Source organism: Hyla sarda, chromosome 7 (genome assembly GCF_029499605.1).
Source record: "Hyla sarda isolate aHylSar1 chromosome 7, aHylSar1.hap1, whole genome shotgun sequence".
NCBI lineage: Eukaryota > Metazoa > Chordata > Amphibia > Anura > Hylidae > Hyla > Hyla sarda.
The window spans coordinates 215,749,609-215,773,219 of record NC_079195.1 but is presented as its reverse complement, the minus strand read 5'-3'; the positions used below and the strand labels follow the sequence as shown (position 1 = coordinate 215,773,219).

Here is a 23,611-nt window from a genome sequence, read left to right as displayed (position 1 = left end):
TGTAATGACGAATATTTTTTTTTTTTTTTGCGAATATATGAGAATATGCGAATATGCAAATATTCACGAATATCGACACTTCCAGTCAGAGGACGCTGATCCCTCCCTTGTTTTAGGTGAAAGATATAATCGCGCATGCGCACTATGTGAATTTCATTACGAATTTTTGCATCAAAAAAAAAAAGAACAAACATAGTGAATATGCGAATTTCGCAAACATAGGATGAATATTTGTCCATATATTCACAAAATATCGCGAATTCGAATATGGCCCCTGCCGCTCTTCACTACTATTTATACTGGATTTCTTATTGTTTTGGATAAAAAATGTTGGTCACCGGATATTATTACTTGAGCGATGGGTCTGTGGTTTTTGAAAAAAAATTTAAGTAAATGAAATAATTTGTGTAATATCCATTTCACAAATCCTAAGAAAACACAGCTTTCCATGTTTCTCTTCGTGAGAACCTGTGTTCTGTTTGTTTTAATGCAGATGATATGGCGGTAATATTATTAAGCAGAGTCCTCGCAGTCACATGATAATGATTGGGACAGCCGGTCACCTTATACCGCACCATGTACATTTTCTTAATATAGGATTTCAGGCTTTATATCGAGTCTGAACAGAGTCGGTCCCTGCAGAGTATGGGCAATGTCACAGGACACGGGATGAGTCCTTACAACAGGTGACAGCTGCCGCTCCCGTCACTGGCCGCTCCCATAACTTTCCGGCACCAGTTGATTTGAAAACATTTTATTTCCTCTGAAACACCCCTTTAAGGCAGTATTTCCCAACCAGTGTTCCTCCAGCTGTTGCAAAACTACAACTCCCAGCATGCCCGGACAGCATCTCTCTCTCTCTCTCTGGAGGACCCATCCTGTCCTTCGTTACCATGGCAACCCACTGAATTTGAATGGATACTGGTGTAATTGTTTATTAACTCCTGTGGCGGCGCAGCAGGGGGAAATCGAACGCGGACGCTAATTGTACTTACATTTTCTCAATAACGGAACTTTTGACTTTCGTCCCTACGGAAACAGTTGTCGGGCCGCAACCGTGAATTTACTGCAATTTGCGCGCGTCAGTTAACCCTAAAATCTCATTATTGGGGTGGATCTGGAAGAGCTGACCCTAAAGTACCGAGCATTTAGTGCGGGTTAATAGTTTCTAATAGGGCCCGACGAGGTGTGGCGGCGCACACAGCGCGACATCTGACGACCTCTATCCTCGCGTAGCCCCGGCCCTACCTACAGCTGTGTATTCTACGCGTGTTTATTGTTACGGTATCACATTCTGTAGATTCTGTGCACTCGCCGGGCTTACTGTATACGTTCTGTGGACCTGCTGAACCGCGTTAATAATTTAATTGTGTTCTTTCTATTTTCTATGCGGCCCCATGGGGGGCGGGGAGGTCCTGGCCGCCTCTTGTCCTGGCCCCGTGCCCTGTCTGAGAGACTGTAGGTCAGCACAGGCAGCAATGCACAGTTTGGCTATTTTCGGCCTCACACAGCTGAGACCCCCACCCCCTCCCCTCCCCTCGCCGTCCCGGCAGCTCCTGATTTTTTTTTTTCTAGACCTTTCCACACACTTGGAGCCGCTTGTACAGGAAAACAATAGTGACGCGTGTCTCGTAATACTTTTTTTTCAAACCGTAGAAGTATATATAACAATGGGGGAGATTTCTTGAAACCTGTCCAGAGGAAAAGCTGCCCAGTTGCCCATAGCAACCAATCAGATCACTTCTTTCATTTTTAACAAGGCCTCTGCAAAATGAAAGAAGTGATCTGATTGGTTGCTATGGGCAACTGGGTAACTTTTCCTTTGCACATGTGGTGTCCCGGTACTGTATTGCATACCGTACCTTGTATGGTGGTCCCCAAAGTCAGAGTAACTACGCTCAGGTAGGGTCCCCCAGGTGGGACAGCCCCTAGTCGCCTCTTCTCTACTCTAATTCTATAATGTTTTTATGTACATATTTAATAATGTATATTTAATATAATGTATAGTATGCTTACCTTGTTGGCGTCGCAGGACCTTCAGTCATGTGACTATGTTAATTCCTCTATGGTATGTTAGAGGACCTTTGGAGGTCCTTGGGTCACATGCTACCCATAATTCTATGTGAAGGTGATTGACAGAAGTATTGGACCCATTATCTCTAGTCCAGCCCCTGCTCATATAAGGGAGCTGTAGCCAATGATCGCTCTCTTGGGTGGCTGCTCTTGTGGATGCCGGACTAGTAGGACGGATCTGCGCAACTTTCAAAGACACGCTAGGCCATAAAACCTAAGGCCTCAGCCTAAACTAAACCGTGAGTTCTAAACTAATCCCCGCTAAAGCTAGCGTGACTACTGGACTGCAACTAAATCCCCTAAATCCAGTGGAACAGCGCATATCAGTCTACGGACTCTAAAACGCTTAAGGTCCCAACCACTTTCAATCTCTAAGAGACTTTGCCTGTATAGAGACTGTTCCGCTTATGAAGCTTGCATAAAATCTTCAGTAAAGTTCCAACTGTTTTCAGCAAACTCTCCGGTTGTGGACATTCAATTATTCTCTACCTCCCTATCGCTCTTGGGAAGTGTGGCGGTAGGACAAGCATTACAGAGGAGCCCTCACCCTGGCGTCACGAATAGATACCCTACTCCCCCAGGCTATCACACACAGGCTTTGATAAATCTCCCCCAATATCTGTATATGTTGAAAAAAGAACAATATTTATTCTACATCCCGCACGGAGACTCGTGAATATGTTACGCGCTCCCTTTGGCAGCAAATACCTGATGTTTTTCAGGCCAATGACGAGATCCGAATATTTTTTATTATAGTTGGAACCAGAACGTGAATGCAACGTGGCTGTTATGGTATTTTCTAATACAGTAGTTATTGGAGAATGTTGCTAAGACCCCATTCACATTACATTTTCAGCGTAGATCGATGGGGTAACTGCAATAAGGTATCACTGACTTGCATTTCGGATAACCTGTGGTGCAGCCATTGGAGGAGATTTATAAAAACCTGTGTAGAGGAAAAGTTGACCAGTTGCCCATAGCAACCAATCAGATCGCTTCTTCAGAGGCCTTTTAAAAAAAAAAAAAAAAAAAAAATGAAAGAAGCGATCTGATTTCCGCACAGGTTTTGCTAAATCCCCCACATTAAAGGGGTATTCCGGGTTTATTCATCTTATCCCCTATCCAAAGGATAGGGATAAGATGTATGATTGCAATGGTCCCGCTGCTGGGCTCTCGGTGCAGTCCCCGGCATTCTGTGATGTCACGGTCACGCCCCTTTTGATATTACGCCACGCCCCCTCCATTCGTGTCTATGGGAGGGGGCGTGACGGCCCGGGGCTGCACCAAGTTCATCAATTTTGCGATCATACATTTCATCCCCTATCCTTTGCATAGGGTATAAGATGTATAATCCCGAAATACCCCTTTAACTTTAAAGGGGTACTCCGGTGGAAATTTCTTTTTTTCTTTTTTCAAATTAACTGGTGCCAGAAAGTTGAACAGATTTGTAAATTACTTTTATTTAAAAATCTTAATCCTTCCAGTACTTATCAGCTGCTGTATACTACAGAGAAATTTGTGAAGTTCTTTCCAGTATGACCACAGTGCTCTCTGCTGCCACCTCTGTCCGTGTCAGGAACTGTCCAGAGCAGGAGAGGTTTTCTATGGTGATTTGCTTGTACTACGGACAGAGGTGTCAGCAGAGAGCACTGTGGTCAGGCTGGAAAGAACTGCACAATTTTCTAGTATACAGCAGGTGATAAGTACTGGAAGGGTTTAGATTTTGAAATAGAAGTAATTCTCAAATCTGATTCACTTTCTGGTACCAGTTGATTTGAAAACATTTGCTTTCCACTTGTTTCCACCGGAGTTCCCCTTCAATAGTCCGAACATCCGGCCAAAGCCCGAATCCAATGGAACATCTCAGAAGAGACCTCCTTGGTCTTCATGCTGCTGTTTGTTCAGTAATGCTCTCTAACAAACTATGAGGCCTTCACAGAACAGGTGTATCTGTACAAAAGATCCATTTACAGACAGGAGGATCCTATTTACTAATTATGTTACTTGTTATGTTGCAGATTTTTGTTAGGGGTTTCACAGTCAGGCTGTGTTTACACGTTGCGGTACTGCAACTAAGTACCGCGTGCGTTTTTGCAGGGAATTGCCAAAATCGCGTAAAAAAATTAAGTTGTGCAATTTCATTTATTAACATAATTGGGGTGAATGTAAAATTTTTATTGCGATTTTGGATGTTCCAGGAAAAATGCACACGGTAATTAGCTGTGGTATCTTAAAGGGGTACTCCGCTGCTCAGTGTTTGGAACAAACTGTTCCGAACGCTGGAGCCCGGAGCTTGTGACGTCATAGCCCCACCTCCTCATGACATCACGCCACGCCCCCTCAATGCAAGTCTATGGGAGGGGGCGTGACATCCGTCACGCCCCCTCCCATAGACTTGCATTGAGGGGGTGGGGGGTGACATCATGAGGGGCGGGGCTATTACGTAACGAGCTCCCGGCGCCGGCTCCAGCGTTCGGCACAGTTTAGGAGTACCCCTTTAACATGTGAACCCAACCTAAAGGGAAAAATACCCACACTATTCAGATTTTTTATTATTTGTAAATAATTAGGAAATCCATTAACTATTTCCTCTTCTCTCATGGAGTATGTTGTGTTAGTCCATGGTCCATGTGACCCTTTGAGCCACTATGTCCTGCCAGAAATATCAGGTATTGACTCGTACTGTAGTTTTATAAGTGTTGTCAATATATTTTGGTGGCACTTTGCATCCTTAGTGTGGCTTCTGGACCCTATGAGGTCAAACCTTAGATGCCACCTCTGTGTCCAGCCAAGAAAATGCCCCCCATACCATTTTACCGCCACCACCAGTCTGAACCGCTGATACAAGGCAGGATGGATTGTAGCCTGTTTCCTGTTCTAAGTTGACAGGAGTGGCGGCCCCCTGTGTGGTCTTCTGCTGCTGTAGCCCATCTGCTTCAAGGTTAGATGTGTTGTGCGGTCAGAGATGGTATTCTGCAGACCTTGGTTGGAACCAGTGGTTATCTAAGTTACATCCTCACTACGATAAGAGTCCAATTCAAACAATCTAGTGAACATAGTTCTCTTGTGTACGGTGTCCATTTTAGGACATCGTCAGTCGTCAGACGTAACTCCGTCCTCCGTCAGGTGAAACGGCGTCCCGCCTCCTCCCTCGGGCCAATCTCCATCACGAGTCAGCCGCAACTCCCTCCTTTGTCATCCTAAACTTCCTCATCCGAAACTGTGTCATCCCTCAGACGAAAAACTTTCCTGCTGTGTAGCAGAGGCGAGTCAGTGTCGTCTCTCTACTATACGGGTTCTGCTGTACACGCTATTCAGTGTCGGCTCTGCTATACAGACTCTGTAGCACATGTAGTGTCTGTAGAACACAAGCAAGTTTCAGTTTCGGCTCTGCTACGTGGCAGGAAGTTGCATCTGAGGGAGAATCGTCTGAGGCATGACGGCGTTTTGGACTACGGAGTTTCGGATGAGGGAGGAGGGAGTTGTGGCTGAGGGAGGATGGCGATTGGTGTGAGGGAGGAGGCGGAATGCCGTTTCAAATGACGAAGGACGGAGTTGCGGCTGACGGCAATTGGTCCGAGGGAAGAGGCGGGATGCTGTTTCACCTGATGGAAGACGGAGTTGCGGCTGACGACTGATGGCGATTGGTCCGAGGGACGAGGCGGGACGCCGTTTCCCCTGACTGAGGACGGAGTTATGTTTGACGACTGACGATGTCCTAAAATGGACGCCGTACTTGTGGGCCAGTTTGTGCCGTGATCTTTCCAGGAAACCATTTTTGTTCTCCATTGTTATTTCTAACCAAAACACTTAGCCCTACATCAAGCTGACCCGCTCTTCTACAAGCGGACCGGTCCATTTGTTGTAGTTGTTTCTGCTGCACAGTTCCGAGATCTGGTCTTCGACGATGTCATCTAGAACGTAAACAACGACCTAGAAACCTTTAGTAATTTTTAGTAGAATGATTTGCATTTTGCTAAGCGAATACAAAGTTAGTAAGTTTCTAAGGCGGAGAACGATCTTCCCCTGATTGTTAGGGCTTTTTCATACTCTGGATATAAATCTTTCAGCCAGATGATATGGTGCAGATGTCATGTATAGACAGTGACACAAAATATTTACATTGCATATATCACATACATAACCCAATGAACCCATCAATAGGTTTATATCTAAACTGCAAACTCAAACAAACACGAGGAGAACATATCAACTCTGCGCAGATGTTGCCCTTGGCTGGATTCGAACCCAGGATCCCAGCGCTTCAAGGAAACACAGATACCACAGGCTTGTGTGACAGATGCAGCTTGGATGCCAGTAATAATGGAAGCTGCACTTTATGTAAACCTAAACTAAAAAAAACTAACAAAGAAACAACTTATAAGGCTGTACTGAGTTAATAGAAGGTGGTCCCTCCTTTATTTTATCCAGAAAAGAGAGCTTCTCTGGAGCACTTAGGAGGCTTCACGTTAGTTTAAAGGGGTACTCCGCCCCTAGACATCTTATCCCCTATCCAAAGGATAGGGGATAAGATGTCTGATTGCGGGGGTCCGGCTGCTACAACCGGTGTTCATTTAAAGCTGCGGGTGCAGAGCCAGAGGGTCGTGGTGTCACAGCCACGCCCTGCTCGTGGCGTGACAGCCACGCCCCTCAATGCAAGTCTATGGGAGGGGGGGGTGACGGCCATCATGCCCCCTCCCATAGACTTGCATTGAGGGGGCATGGCCGTGACACCACGAGTGGGGCTTGACATCACGAGCCTCCGCCCCGCATCACCAGTCATCCGGCACAGTACAGGTGCATCAGGCAGCACGGGCTGTGGTCACTTTAAGAACAGGGATTAGTAGCTGGTGAAGCGCATAAAAAAGCTGAAATGTTAATCTTGTACTGTTTTGTTTTAATAAAAGGATGAAAGTCTTGAAATAAAAAAAAATTAAATAAAACAGAACGTATAGTCATTCTATACTAATCACAACCATTCTAGCAGCCGGATGCTCTGTGATCAGCTGATCATCCTAATGTTCACATACTAGGAGAAGCGGGAAAGGTTTATCTGATCGCTTATTAATACACAAAACACAGAAGGCCGGGATTATAATACCACGTTCAGGGTCATACTCAGTCTTTGTACTCAGGGCAGTTTGAAGGAATTTGCCTCCCCCCCCCCCTTGATGTTCACACACGTCACGCTCTGGGGCCGGCAGACATAGTAACGCCGGCCCTTGAATTCTGGGAGCGCAACGTGAGCGAACGTCGATACGACGCACATTAGGTGCAGCAGTGTTCCCCCCACATTAGGTGCAGCAGTGTTACCCCAACATTAGGTGCAGCAGTGTTCCCCCCACATTAGGTGCCGCTCGATATTATAAAGATAAATGTTCTGAAATGTTCTTCTGCTTCGTTGCATTTGCTATATAAGTACAACCATAAATTATAAGCATATTCCAAGGGTTGTCCATGGGGTACTCCGGTGGGAATTTTTTTTTTTTTAAGTCAACTGGTGCCAAAAAATTATACAGATTTGTAAATTACTTCTATTTAAAAATCTTAATCCTTCCAGTACTTATCAGCTTCTGTATTGCTCTGGAGGAAGTTGAGTAGTTCTTTTCTGCCTAACCACAGTGCTCTCTGCTGACACCTCTGTCCGTGTCAGGAACTGTCCAGAGCAGGAGGGGTTTCCTATGGGGATTTTTGCTCCTGCTCTGGACAGTTACCCAAAAAGATATATGACTATCTGAGACCCTATATCATATGGTCAATTAAAAAAACAACATTGTAGACCATAATGAAACGATACAAATTCAAATAAAAATGAACTTTATTGAAATACAAAGATCCATAAAAACACATAAAAAATATAAAATTTTATGTGTTTTTATGGATCTTTGTATTTCAATAAAATTCTTTTTTGAATTAGTATCGTTTCATTATGATCTACTATGTTGGTTTTGGTTCTCTGGACAGTTCCTGACACGGACAGAGGTGTCAGCAGAGAGCACTGTGGTCAGACTGGAAAGAACTATTCAACTTCATGTGGAACATACAGCAGCTGATAAGTACTGGAAGGATTAAGATTTTTTAACAGAAGTAATTTACAAATCTGTTTAACTTTTTGGCACCAGTTGATTTTCAAAAATATTTTTTTTTTCACTGGAGTACCCCTTTTAAGATTTTGGAGGTGTAAGTGATAATTTTTTGGCCCGTTCATCCCTTAGAGCATTTGTTTGGTCAGACACTGATGTTGGAGAAAAAGACCTAGTACACAATCGCCATTCTAGTTCATCCCAAACGTGTTGGATGGGGTTGAGGTCAGGGTTCTGATTGGCCAGTCAAGTTCTACCACATCAGACTTCCCCTCAATGGGGGAGATTTATCAAAACCTGTGCAGAGGAAAAGCTGCCCAGTTGCCCATAGCAACCAATCAGATCGCTGCTTTCATTTTGCAGAGGCCTTGTTAAAAATGAAAGAAGCGATCTGATTGGTTGCTATGGGTAACTCAGGTTTTGATAAATCTCCCCCTGACATTGCAGTCAGGCAGGTGACGTTCTCCGGGCATTCACAAATCAGATGCCAGATAGAGAAGTGCTATTCATCGCTCCCCAGAACATGTCTACAAAGCTTTGGTGGAGTCCATTGGAGACTCTCCATCCGGTGCTTGGTGATGTAGGGCCGGCATGCAGCTAATCAGCTATGGACGCCATTGCCATGAAGCTCTTGGTGAATGAATGAAACAGAAAAAACAACACGGGGTGCGCCCCTAGTGAGGACTTTTTTGGGGTACAGATAAATTGAAAAAACTGTAGTGTCCTTACCCCCAAGTGTTGCGCTCAGGGCACAACACCTACAGTGGCGTCTGGAGAGAAAGTTGCTGGACCGCTGCCACGAGGAACTTCCCGGAATGACGTCAGTCTGTCCCGTACGGACACAATATGGAAATGGGTTCCTCTGAATGAAGTTGCCTGTCCCAGTGGATGTGATAATAGTATTCATTGCAACGCGTTTCAATCCCGAACTGAGATCTTCATCAGGCATACCTAGGTCTGCACTATACGCCTCAGCACTTGGTGGCCCCGCTCTCTAGTCTCCACTTCGTTCCTAAAGGCTTCACCTTCTCAATGATACAGCTCACAGCCGATAGGGGAAGATCTAGGGGGAAGAAACTCCAGGACCTGACTTTCATTGGAGTACAGTGAGCTTTTTAGAATGACCCAGTCTTTCCTAAATATTGGTAAAAAGACTGCATTGGTTGGTGCTGGATTTTATACACTTTTGGGAATGGGGCTGAATGAAATCTAAATTCGGTGTTTCAGAGGTAGAGTCCAATACTTTTGTCTATGTGATGTATCTATTATCTATGATTAAATCTTTGTCTATGGCTTTAGAGATCTCATCATGATAGTAGTAACATCATCGCTAGTCCCAGTCCACATCCCCACGAGAATCTTAAGCTGGACATACATTCTCAGATATCTATTCAGCCAACAGATACACATGCACGCTCTGCTGGGCCAAGCATTCTGTATGGGGAGGAAACCACTGCCAGACACCTCTGGCGACAGCTTACCTCCCCAGATAAGATCATAACCCAAATCTGCTGTATGTGTGTGACCCCCAGCTAGACTCTACTGTATGTGTGAGTGACCCCCAGCTAGACCCCACTGTATGTGTGAGTGATCCTCAGCTAGACCCCACTGTATTTGTGAGTGACCCTCAGCTAGACCCCACTGTATGTGTGAGTGACCCTCAGCTAGACCCCACTGTATGTGTGAGTGATCCTCAGCTAGACCCCACTGTATGTGTGAGTGACCCTCAGCTAGACCCCACTGTATGTGTGAGTGATCCTCAGCTAGACCCCACTGTATGTGTGAGTGATCCTCAGCTAGACCCCACTGTATGTGTGAGTGACCCTCAGCTAGACCCCACTGTATGTGTGAGTGATCCTCAGCTAGAACCCACTGTATGTGTGAGTGACCCTCAGCTAGACCCCACTGTATGTGTGAGTGACCCTCAGCTAGACCCCACTGTATGTGTGAGTGATCCTCAGCTAGAACCCACTGTATGTGTGAGTGACCCTCAGCTAGACCCCACTGTATGTGTGAGTGACCCTCAGCTAGACCCCACTGTATGTGTGAGTGACCCTCAGCTAGACCCCACTGTATGTGTGAGTGACCCTCAGCTAGACCCCACTGTATGTGTGAGTGATCCTCAGCTAGACCCCACTGTATGTGTGAGTGATCCTCAGCTAGAACCCACTGTATGTGTGAGTGACCCTCAGCTAGACCCCACTGTATGTGTGAGTGACCCTCAGCTAGACCCCACTGTATGTGTGAGTGACCCTCAGCTAGACCCCACTGTATGTGTGAGAGAGAAACAGATTTTGGGATAGGGAATGCAATGATCCCGTACTTTTTGCTGACATTACATATTTTGAAGCCATGTGACTCCTGTGTATTGTTGCTTTGCTTTCCAAAAATGTGTAATATAATATTGAGCTCTTGTTTGTTACTATTGGCAAGTAAAATATTAAATGTAAAAACAGGTCGTTTAGCAGATTGTCCAGACAGTGTCAGTAGTTGGTAGCAGATTATGAGTTATACAGAGTGCGGGGCCCCTCGGCCATATCTCTAGTTCTTTTTCCGTACGGTGCCTCATTACTATTTTCATTCCTATCTCTTTATGAACACGAGCCGCCAAGTGCAGGGCTTCAAAAAGAATAATGGAATGTCAGATACCAGACACTCCATGAATTCCCATCAGTACTATTCTAGAAAATGATGCTTCTGTGCTTAAAGGGGTGTTCCGATACTATAAAGTTGTTTTTAAAATAACTCACCTCATATAATTTACTGATATAGTGTTATCACAAATTGTTCTGGGGGCAGCATGTTTTTTTGCTTAATTCGCCACTGACAAGAAGTTGTGTAGTCCTCTTTTTTGTCAGTGTGGTGTTGTTTCAGGTCCTCTCAGACTCCTTCCTCTCTCCAAAAAGAAGGTTGTGTAGTCCTCTCATGGTCAATGTGGTGTTGTCTCCAGCTCCTTGACTCCTGCCTCTCTTTTGAGACAATTCATTGTCCTCTGCTGTCTCAGAAGGCGTGGCTGGATCTGGCTTTAGCCCTGCCCCCTGAGTGATGCCACCACCCCTGACCAGTCCCTTCAGCCTATATCACTATCTTCCTGTCACATACACATATACATGTTTATTGGGGCATTTAGGGAAAATTGGGTGTGATATCAGCGTGCTGCCTTGTGCTGAACAATGTCACAGGCAGAGGAGCAGACAAGGAGTGAATACAGCAGGTGCTGCAGACTGATTTCCTCTGTAGAGCAATGTTCTGCAGCAGCCCTTGGTGGGGAACCAGAAGACAGCCATGATGAGGAAAAGCAATTCATTCTGGGAATTTTAGTGCAAAGCAAGTAGTGTTTCTGACATGGTATAGGAGAGGATTACAGATGCACAACACAAATAGATTTTTGGTGGTTTCTGAACTGGACATCGGAGTACCCCTTTAAAGTGGATCCGTTGCTTAGCTTGAGTGCATAAAACCGCTGACACAGTGTAATAGCTATTAGTGTCAGGAGTCATGTTATACCTTTACATAAGTGAAATTACACGGCGTACATAGCATAGCAGCAGACCATGTGACTGCTATGGGGCCCTTGTCTTAGTTGTCCCTATTTCTTTTTCTATTGGTAAAAAAAACTGCACAGATCTATCTCCGGGGAACTGCATTGTCACCAAATTAATGGAGGGCAGTACAGACCAATGGGTCATGGAAAGCCAAGGAAAATATACACCTTTCTTTTAGGGGGCAAAATCATACACCCTAATAAGAGGCCTATTTTAACCTTTGCTATGGGACCTTTTTCTCTCCATGTATTTATACTGTTCATGAACTTAAAGGGTACCTGTCACCAAACTTTTAATATATTGTTCCTTATGTACAGTCAAGGCCGTAAATGTTGGTACCCCTGAAATTATTCTAGAAAATGAAGTATTTATCACCGAAAAGGATTGCAGTAGGGATTGACCGATATCGTTCTTTTACTGCCGATACCGATAATCTGTGGAGGTTAGGGCCGATAGCCGATAACTTATACCGATATTTCGGTATAAGTTATCGGCTATTTATCCCCCTGCGACACCGCTGCAGATCATTGATTTAAAGCGGCCGCTTTAAATCAATGCACTGCAGTGGCTTTTGTGGTGCCATAGACTGCCGCCGCCACCCGCTACTCTCCCCCTGCCTGTCCGGGGGTCCTGAGTCCTATCACCACCGCTCCCGCACCCCCTACCGCCGCGTCGCACCGCCCTGGCCCCATTGCCTCCCCCATCCCCGGTTTTATAATTACCTGGGCCCGGGGTCCACTCTACATCTGGCTCCGGTGGCGTCCTCCTGAGCTGTCTCTGTGCGCACTGACGGTGACGTCACGTCGCGTACGTCACTCGTCATTGCGCACAGCGTAACGCAGGACGCAGCAGGAGCCAGAAGTAGCGTGGGCCCCGGGAACAGGTAATAATAAAACAGGGGTTGGGGGAGGCAATGGAGCCGGGGCGGTGCGGGGGTTCGGGGGGGCGGTCGCAGTGCAGTGCGGCGGGTCGGGGCGGCCGTGGTGCGGGGCATTATCAGCTTATCGGCAAGATAATTGCCGATACCGATAATGCCCAAAATCGTGATTATCGGCTTATAATATCGGCCAAACCGATAATCGGTCGATCCCTAGATTGCAGAAACACATGTTTTGCTTTACACATGTTTATCCCCTTTGTGTGTATTGGAACTAAACCAAAAAAGGGAGGAAAAAAAATCTAATTGGACATAATGTCACCAAACTCCAAAAATGGGCTGGACACAATTATTGGCACCCTTAACTTAATATTTGGTTGCACACCCTTTGGAAAAAATAACTGAAATCAGTCACTTCCTATAACCATCAATAAGCTTCTTACACCTCTCAGCCGGAATGTTGGACCACTCTTCCTTTACAAACTGCTCCCGGTCTCTCTTATTGGAAGGCGACTTTTCCCAACACAATTTTAAGATCTCTCCACAGGTGATCAATGGGATTTAGATCTGGACTCATTGCTGCCACTTCAGAATTCTCCAGCGCTTTGTTGCCATCCATTTCTGGGGGCTTTTTGACATATGTTTGGGGTCATTGTCCTGCTGGAAGACCCAAGATCTCGGACGCAAACCCAGCTTTCTGACACTGGGCTATACAGTGCGACCCAAAATCCGTTGGTAATCCTCAGTAGGTACTGTGTTCTTTTCTTTGAAGGCCTCATGTATCTTGGTCTCATCTGTCCACAAGACATTTTCCCAGAAGGATTTAGCTACAGTGCCATGGGTTGCAAATTTCTTGATAATGTTGCGCACTGTGGACAAAGGTAAATCTAGATCTCTGGAGATGGACTTGTAACCTTGAGATTGTTGATATTTTTCCACAATTTTGGTTCTTGAGTCCTCAGACAGTTCTCTTCTCCTCTTTCTGACACACAATGCCCACACATATTTGAAACAATCTTATTTTCCCACAATTTTGAAGGGGTGCCAATACTTTTCTCCAGACCTTTTTTGGAGTTTGGTGATATTATGTCCAATTTGCTTTTTTTCTCCATTTTTTGGTTTAGTTCCAATACACACAAAGGGAATAAACATGTGTATAGCAAAACATGTGTTACTGCAATCCTTTTCTGTGAGAAATACTTCCTAGAAAAATTTCAGGGGTGCCATCATTTACGGCCATGAGTGTAATTATAAGACACTTTGCTATTAACTTGCTGTTAAAATTCTCATCCTTTATGTTTTTAATGTGATTGAAAAAACAGCCACTAGGTGGCTCTGTTCTGTACCCTGCACAAGTCAAACAGTTAGTTTGGTCTTTTCCCGGCCTGGCAGTAGACCAAACTGAGGAAATGCATGTGGGGCACGGTGAGGCCCAGCTCTCACAGGCTTCAGTGACGTCACGCCTGCTGGGGAACGCCCAATTTCTCTTGCCGGGAGGTCACACAATGTGATTAAGGGCAAAGGTATGATACAGAGGGGCAGGAGGGGTGTTAGGAGTAGTTAGGTAATTTAGTTAGTTTAGAAAATATGGTTTGAGGACTCCTTACTCCTAATGGTTGTCTATATGAAGAAAATTAATGTAAATTTTCAATTTTAGGTTTAAAATTTAAATATCTGACTTACGGGGGAACCTCAGGGAAGGGAAAATAATCATGAATGACGTGGCCCAAAAGACTGAGGTAGGTACATTACAAATGACTGTGTAATAGTGCATGACGTGTACTTGTGTGTTTATGGGACCCATTGTTATACTGTAAGAACTGGTATCATGATTTTCAATATGCTACTTTAACCCCTTGTGGCCAATTTTAAATTTTGCATTTCTTTTCCTACTCGCATTTTAAGTCATAACTTTTTTTATTATTCCACCCACAGGCCCATATGGGGCTTATTTTTTGCAAAACCAATTGTACTTTGCAATGACGCCTTTCATTTTACCATAAAATGTTCAGCGAAACAACAAAAAAATATATATATATAATTTGTGGGAAGAAATTGAAAAATCCTGCCTTAATTTTGCAACTTTTGTGGGGTTACCTTTTTACGATAAAAATGATACATTTTCTTTATTCTGTGGGTCAATATGGTTACAATGACACCCATGTGTACATAGCTTTTATTTTATTTGACATAATTTCCCTATTCTAAACTTTTTTATTTTTTCTTTATACCCGGCTGTATAAGGGCTTTTTTTTGCGCTGTGATCTGTAGTTTTTATTAGTACAATTTTGGTGTAGATGGGATTTTTATGATAGCTTAATTTTTTATATGATATATCAGAGCAGGATGCTGGCTGTAGAGAGACCTGTGTTGTTGGACTGGAGGGGTAATGCTTAAAGGGGTACGCCCATTTAATTATTATTTTTTTTTTAAATCAACTGGAGCCAGAAAGTTAAGCAGATTTGTAAAGTACTTCTAGTTAAAAATCTTAATCCTTCCAGTACTTATCAGCTGCTGTATGTTCCACAGGAAGTTATTTTCTTTTTCAATTTCCTTTCTGTCTGACCACAGTGCTCTCTGTTAACACCTCTGTCTATTTTAGGATTTGTCCAGAGCAGGATAGGTTTGCTATGGGGATTTGCTCCTACACTGGACAGTTCTTAAAATGGACAGAGGTGTCAGCAGAGAGCACTGTGGTCAGGCAGAAAGGAAATTCAAAAATAAAAGAACTTCCTGTGGAACATACAGCAGCTGATAAGTACTGGAAGGATTAAGATTTTAAAATAGAAGTAATTTACAAATCTGTTTAACTTTCTGGCCCCAGTTGATTTAAAAAAAAAAAAAAATTTCCAGGGTACCCCTTTAATCCTTAATGGGAGTGTTATAAAGGTGTGTGGAGACTTATAGGCCATTGATGCCCAATAAGAATTCACAGTCTACAGCCACCCAGCACCATGTGAAGTACTGACAAGGGGCGAGAGCCCTAAGACCATGTTCACAGAATTTCCGAGTGGAATCCCGCAGGAATATTTCTCTTAGAATTTCCCCTGAAGCAGAGTCCTTTTAATTTCAATTGGACTTTGCTGCATTCTGCACATGGGGAAATTTCCAGATTGCAGTGTTTGCAGAAAGAATAGACGTGTTTATTCCTTCTGTGGATTCCTAGAACCCACCTGAATATTTAAATGTGCAAAATGTCTGCCTCTGTTTTCCGGGTGGACATTCGGCACATTTTCGGCCATGTGAACAACAGCTGTCTGTGGAGAGGGGAATGGTCTGAAGGGGGAATGTTGGGGTACCAGCAGTCAAACCCCCATGATCAGACACTTATCCCCTATCCAGTGGATATAATGTACTGGAGTTCCCCTTTAATGTCCACATGGACATTCAACAGGCACTTTCATTACACAGAATCTCTCTTTTCTGTAGTGTGCACGTGCTCATTAGTCATCCTGGTTAAAGGGGATAAGATGCCTGATCGCGGGGGTCCCACCGCTGGGAACCCCCGTGATCTTCCACACCGCACCCCATTACAATCAGTCCCCGGAGCACATTCGCTCCGGGTCTAATTACTGTCGATCACGGGGGCCGGAGCATCGTGACATCACACTCCGCCCCCTCAATGCAAACCTATGGGAGGGGGTGTGACAGTTCCCTCCCATAGGGTTGCATTGGGTGGGTGGAGTGTGATGTCACACGGGGGTGGGGCCGTGACGTCACAACGCTCCGGCCCCCGTGATCGCCAGTAATCAGACCCGGAGCGAACACGCTCCGGGGACTGATTCTAACGAGGTGCTGTGTGCAAGATCACGGGGGTCCCCAGCGGCGGGACCACCACGATCGGGGATAAGATGTCTTAGCGCCAGAGTACCACTTTAAGAGCACTGCAGTTACCATCTCTCCAATCTGAAAAAGCTGATAACAGAGAACAACGGGTAACTTGTAACTCAACAAGAGAGACTTTAGGTCAGTGTTCTCCACTCTGCCTGCTCCTCTGCCTGCAGCATTATTCAGCACAAGGCAGTATGCTTTAAAGGGGTACTCCGCTGCTCAGCGTTTGGAACACACTGTTCCGAATGCTGGAGCCGGGAGCTTGAAACATCATAGCCCCGCCCCCTCATGATGTCACGCCCCACACCCCTCAATGCAAGTCTATGGGAGGGGGCGTGACAGCTGTCACGCCCCCTCCCATAGACTTGCATTGAGGGGTGTGGGGCGTGACATCATGAGGGGTGTGGGCTATGACGTCACAAGCTCCCGCCGCTGGCTCCAGCGTTCCAAACTCTGAGCAGCGGAGTACTCCTTTAATGACAGCTCATTCTCCCTAAATGTCCTATAAATGTCCCGCTGTCCGGGCATGCTGGAAGTTGTAGTTTTGCAATAGCTGGAGACACACACGGCTTGGAAAACACTGCCTTAGGTATAGTTCCCCTTTAAAACCCTATTAAATGATATAATAACAATACCATACTCTGGAAAATGCGGATCGCTTTCTGTCCTTACTCTTTTCTTCTATTATTCTTCCTCCATATCTGTCATGTTTCCTTTCCTGTTTTTCTCATCTTCAAGATTCTGCTTTCTACATCTAAACCTGTCCAAAAAACCTACATCCCCAAACTTGGCCAGGGAGATGTAATGAATAAGTTTGAAGCCATGCAGAAAGCCAGAGAGGAGCGGAGCCAGAGGAGAAGCACGGACGAGAAACAGCGGAGGAAAGAGCAGTACAATAGGGAGAGGATCTGGAACAAGCGCAAGCAAGAGGTTCTCTGTGCTGCTGCGGATTTACTTATGGTCTTACAACAAACCCTGTATCTTGGCCAAGGCCTAGGGCGGCATTTTGTCAGGGGGCGGCAGCTGGGGACATGCTGATCTTTTGGATAACCCAACAAAATACACTAAGAAATACTCTATATCCATGTTTACAAGGAAAGGGTGGAGCATTAAAGGGGTACTCCCGTGGAATTTTTTTTTTTTTTTTTTAAATCAACTGGTGCCAGAAAGTTAAATAGATTTGTAAATCACTTCTATAAAAAAAAAAAAAAAATCTTAATCCTTCCAGTACTTTTTAGGGGCTGTATACTAAAGAGAAATCAAAAAAAGAAATGCATTTCCTGTGATGCCCTGACCACAGTGCTCTCTGCTGTCCATTTTAGGAACTGTCCAGAGAAGAAGAAAATCCCCATAGCAAACAAATGCTTCTCTGGACAGTTCCTAAACTGGACAGCAGAGGTCAGCAGAGAGCACTGTGGTCAGGACATCACAGGAAATGCATTTCTTTTTTTTTTATTTCTCTTTAGTATACAGCCCCTAAAAAGTACTGGAAGGATTAAGATTTTTTAATAGAAGTGATTTGCAAATCTGTTTAACTTTCTGGCACCAGTTGATTAAAAAAAAAAAAAAAAAAGTTTTTCACAGGAGTACCCCTTTAAGATGGAAAGGTGGTACCAAAAGAGGAAGGGGAGGAGTTGACATAGGAAGGGGTTGGTGTTAGACAGGAAAAGGTATGGTCTTGAAATGAAGGGGTGGGCAATTTAGATTACAGGGGTTCATGAGTTTAGTCAGGCCTACAATATAAATACGGTATAACTACAGAGTGTTACATATGTCAAGTGACTTATGGTCTTGAGTGTAAGCCTTCCAATCAATATAGTATCTTTAAAGGGGTACTCCCGTGGAAAACTTTTTCTTTTTTTTTTAAATCAACTGGTGCCAGAAAGTTAAAACAGATTTGTAAATTACTTCTATTAAAAAAAAAATCTTAATCCTTCCAGTACTTTTTAGGGGCTGTATACTACAAGAGGAAATGCTTTTCTTTTTGGATTTCTCTTCTGTCACGACCACAGTGCTCTCTGCTGTCCATTTTAGGAACTGTCCAGAGCAACATATGTTTGCTATGGGGATTTTCTCCTACTCTGGACAGTTCCTAAAAATGGACAGCAGAGAGCACTGTGGTTGTGACAGAAGAGAAATAAAAAAATGAATTTCCTCTGTAGTATACAGCCCCAAAAAATTACTGGAAGGATTAAGATTTTTTAATAGAAGTAATTTACAAATCTGTTTAACTTTCTGGCACCTGTTGATTTAAAAATAAAAAAAAAGTTTTCCACGGGAGTACCCCTTTAATTAGGCCCAGGAGTAGGGTAGCACTTTGTCAGGGGGTGGCAGCTGGTTGATCTTCTCCGCAACGCAACAAAATATTATAATAATAGACACTCTGTATCCATGATAAATGTGCAAACATGAAAGGGTGGAGCATAAGGAGGGAAGATGGTACCTAAAGAGGAAGAGGAGGAGTTTAATACCAACCCCATCCTATGTAAACAGGAAAAGGTGTGGTCTTGATAATAAGGGGTAGGCAAATATAGATTATGGGGGTACATGAGCTTAGTCAGGCCTATGGCAGCACACATTCTTAAAGAGGTACTCCACTGCCCCAGCATCCAGAACATTTAGTTACAAAAGCTGGGTGCGGGCTGCGGGGTCGTGACATCACGGCCATGCCCCCTCAATTCAAGTGTATGGGAGGGGCCGTACGCTTCCTCCCATAGACTTTCATTGAGGGGGCGTGTCCATGACATCACTACCCCGCACCCAGCTTTCAGAACTAAATGTTCCGAAAGCTGGGGCAGTGGAGTACCCCTTTAAAGGGGTACTCCACTGCCCCAGCGTCCAGAACATTTTGTCCCGAACGCTGGGTGCCGGCTATGGAAGTCGTCACGTCATGCACAAGCCCCCTAGTGACGTCACACCACGCCCCCTCAATGCAAGTCTATGGGAGGGGGCGTGGCAGCCTCCCATAGACTTGCATTGAGGGGACGTGGCGTGACGTCACTAGGGGGCTTGTGCATGATGTCACAACCCCCGTAGCCCGCACCCAGCGTTCGGAACAAAATATTTTGGACGCTGGGGCAGTGGAGTACCCCTTTAAAATAAATACACTAACCACAGAGTGTTACATATGCCAAGTGTCATTCTTTATGCAATTCTCTCAGGGATGGTGATGTGTTATGTCTTGTCCATAAATGTGACGTATAGATATGTCCTTCCTTACAATGATGTTGTTCATGAAGACCTCTCCGGCACGGTGTTGGTGGGGTGTTAGTATTATGTCTTGTCCATTAATGTGACATATACAATGGTACTTACCACTAATATGTATAGTATCTAAATCCTTACCTAACTATGCCATGTTATCTGCAATGGTAGTTTTAATATCTTTGATGCATGTTTAGGTCCTCTGATGAACCCTGCTATTGTTAAGGGGGTGAAACATGTTGGGATATGAAGATTTGAAATAACAGGGATTACATAGGAGTTTCAGTTGCTTATTTTCTCAATGTATTTTATTCCTGATTTATGTGGCTTGTTTGCACACCCACGGAGTGTTTTGCCTTATAATCCACGCATATTGTGTCATCTTTTGGCCTAGTGTAGGTTATCTGGAAGTAATCTGCCAATTTAGAGGACTTGTTTGGATATTTAATTTTTTAGTTGTATTCAATAAAAGCTACATGTTTCTATAAAAACATTTTCAGCCCCGTGAGGTTTGATTTTTGTGAAAGGCTCTGACTCATCTTATTTCATCTGATACTCTCTGTCCAGACATGCTGGGAGTTGTAGTTTTGCAGCAGCTGGAGGCACCCTGGTTGGGAAACTCTGCTTTACTGTGGTCGTTCATGTGAATTACAGCCTGTTTGTTCTATCATTATATGATAATGTATTAAATTTGTATTATTAAAAAAAATCCCTGATAAAATTTTCAGAAAGGTGCAGGGGGCACGTGTGTATGTCTGTGTATTATACTATGCATTACAGCTAAATAGTTACTGTCCTATATCACCAGATGAAAGAGTTACTAGCTTCTGACGAAGAAGATGAACAACCAAAACAGGTGGAAAAAGGATACGTCCCAAAGCTCACTGGTGAGATAAATCAATGTCAATGCATGTCTGATTTTTTTTTTTTTTTTTTGCAACAGCTACAAATGCAACATCAGTGTCCCCTAGTGGTCACTTTTTGAAATTACACATGGAAAAACAGACAATACATATACAATGATCATTCAGGGTACTTTAATAAATGGACCCCCTTGTCAGGAGGGGGGCAACTATGAAAAAAAATATTACCAACAATACAAACATTTTTTTACTGTGCAAAATCATCCGTAATGCGCAACATATTCTGCATTAACATTGCCCAACATGTGTTTTTCACAGAAACTCGAAAACTTAATATATGAATGTTGCATTTATCACCAAAAAGCAAAAAATAAATAAAAAATTTGGAAGCATTAGCAGTGTTCCAAAAACTGGATTAGGTTTTTAGATTTTGGAACCAATAGCTGTATTACAACTCATGTTTTTATATAGATATAATATCCTATGGTAAAATCATTCCAAGCATTAGGGGTCTGTTCACACGTAAAGAATCTGCTGCATATATCGAAGGCAATGGGTAGCAAAATCAGCAGCAGAAAATATGCAGCAGATCCTGTGTGTGTAAAAGGACCCTAAAGGGGTTCTCATGTTTAGGAAACTCATTGTTTTTTATATATATATATATATATATATATATATACTCTCTATATATACTCCTTACATAATCTCTATATATACTCCCTATATGCTCTCTATATATACTCCCTATATGCTCTCTATATATACTCCCTATATACTCTCTATATATACTCCCTATATGCTCTCTATATATACTCCCTATATACTCTCTATATATACTCCCTATATTCTCTCTATATATACTCCCTATATATACTCCCTATATGCTCTCTATATATACTCCCTATATATACTCCCTATATTCTCTCTATATATACTCCCTATATGCTCTCTATATATACTCCCTATATGCTCTCTACATATACTCTCTATATATACTCCCTATATGCTCTATATATACTCCTTACATAATCTCTATATATACTCCCTATATGCTCTCTATATATACTCCCTATATATACTCCCTATATGCTCTCTATATATACTCCCTATATATACTCCCTATATTCTCTCTATATATACTCCCTATATATACTCCCTATATGCTCTCTATATATACTCCCTATATATACTCCCTATATTCTCTCTATATATACTCCCTATATATACTCCCTATATGCTCTCTATATATACTCCCTATATGCTCTCTATATATACTCTCTATATATACTCCCTATATGCTCTATATATACTCCCTATATGCTCTCTATATATACTCCCTATATGCTCTCTATATATACTCCCTATATACTCTATATATATGCTCTCTATTCAGGATCCTCATCTCATGGCAGAAGTGCTTATAAAGAGGGTCTTTCTCTCTTAAGGACCTGACCTGTCCTGCATTACACACACAATTGATATGAATGGACAGTGTGTAATGCTTTATTTTCCCTGTGGTGGCGCTGCAGAGAAGCTGAAGACTTCCTGCCAGGTTTCCTCACAAATTGCAGCCGTCATTAGGAATCCCCTGTTATAAGGAAGGATTGTCCAAAGCAGAGAAAACCTTTAGTGATAACTGTACATAGGTTATTTTAGTATCAGAAAATTGTTTCAAATAAGACTAACGCTCACGATACAACTTACTAATATAGTGTTATCACAAATTGTACTGGCTTCAGCATGTTTTTGCCTGATTAACCCCAACAGGAAGTTGTGTAGTCCTCTTATTGTCAGTGTAGTGTTGTCTTAGCAGCACCCTGACTCCTCCCTATGTCCCAACAGGAAGTTGTATATGCTTCTCATTGTCCATGTGGTGTTGTCTCAGCAGCTCCCTGGCTCCCTCCTGTCTCTCTTGTCAGGAAGTTGTCTAGTCCTCTCAATGTAAGGGTGATATTGTCTCAGCAGCTCCCGCCTCCTTCCTCTCTTCTGACAAGAAGTTGTGTACCCTTCTCATTGTCAGTGTGGTGTTGTCACAGCAGCTTAGCTTCCCAGGCTCCTCCCTCTCTGATATCATCATCTGCTGTCTCAAAAGTAGTGGCTGGATCTGGTCTCTGAGCTCTACCTCCCCCCCCCTCCCAAGTGATGTCATCACCTCAGACTAGCCCCTACAGCAATATCACATTTCTCCCTGTCATATACATCTTTTATAGGACATTTAGGGAAGAATGAGGTGTGGTTACACCCTGCTGCCACAGACAGAGGAGCAGACAGGTATTGAATATAGCAGGTGCTGCAACCTCACTGATTGTGCAATAGTCTGCTTGGAAATGAGCGGGGAACTAACAGGATTAGTGTGAAGAGTGAAATAGGTAAGGTGGGGGAACTATGATTAGAGCTGAGGGAAAGCTATGCCTTCTGGGAATTGTAGTACTGAGCAACTGCTCAACCAGGAAGTACAGGACTAAGATCCACCAAAACAAATGGATTTTTTTGTAGTTTGAGATCTGCCCCAGACAGGTAAGCAATATTATATGCTCCTGCTGCATTTTTATTTTTTTTACACCTGACATTGGAGTACTCCTTTAAAGAGGTATTATGCTTTCAGCAAATAAAGTTAGGTCATTAAATGCTAAAAATTTGTACGACATACTTACTCATACATGGACCTTATTTGGTCTTATAGGAACAGTTAAAGGAAAGTTTGCGGAAATGGAAAAACAAAGACAAGATGAGGAGAGAAGACGGATGGAAGAGGAGAGGAAACGGAGGCTCGAGCAGGACTTGAAGGAGAAGAAGAAGATTCAGCGTGAGCTGGCCAAGAAAGCTGTAGAAGTGAGTGTGCAAACCTCTGGTGAAAGTTATGTCTTGGTGACCACACACGACCTAATACTCACCTTTTTGTATTATCCATGGTTGTATTATCCATGGTTCGGCTTCTTCTCTAGTAAACTCTCTGTCAGTAAAGATGGAGAAATAGCACAGAGTACCAAATAAAGCGTACCTGTCATAGTGCAAAAATATATATATATCCAGAGAAAAAAGCTTTGTCTGCTGCTGAGTTACTTTTTCATCTTGCTGGCTGGAGGGGGCGTGTCTATCTGTCTCCTTCACAGTGATGACTCATCTGCTCGAAGT

The 23,611-nt window shown here is 43.6% G+C and overlaps 1 protein-coding gene across 12 annotated transcripts in view; it reads left to right on the top strand.

The window, feature by feature from the left end:
• The window catches only part of NEXN (nexilin F-actin binding protein), a 48,908-nt gene that overhangs the window by 2,336 nt on the left and 22,961 nt on the right, over positions 1-23,611 (top strand). For 6 of the 12 annotated variants that reach the window (XM_056532642.1, XM_056532637.1, XM_056532636.1 and 3 more), the window contains exons 2-5: positions 14,236-14,317; positions 17,148-17,339; positions 20,422-20,500; positions 23,160-23,308. In XM_056532642.1, coding sequence (XP_056388617.1) covers positions 14,291-14,317; positions 17,148-17,339; positions 20,422-20,500; positions 23,160-23,308 — 447 coding nt within the window. In that variant the 5' untranslated portion in view covers positions 14,236-14,290. Of the gene's footprint in view, positions 1-1,791; positions 1,903-8,670; positions 9,386-14,235; positions 14,318-17,147; positions 17,340-20,421; positions 20,501-23,159; positions 23,309-23,611 lie in introns of those variants that run through there. The other 6 variants (XM_056532641.1, XM_056532638.1, XM_056532632.1 and 3 more) reach the window with 5 other exon arrangements.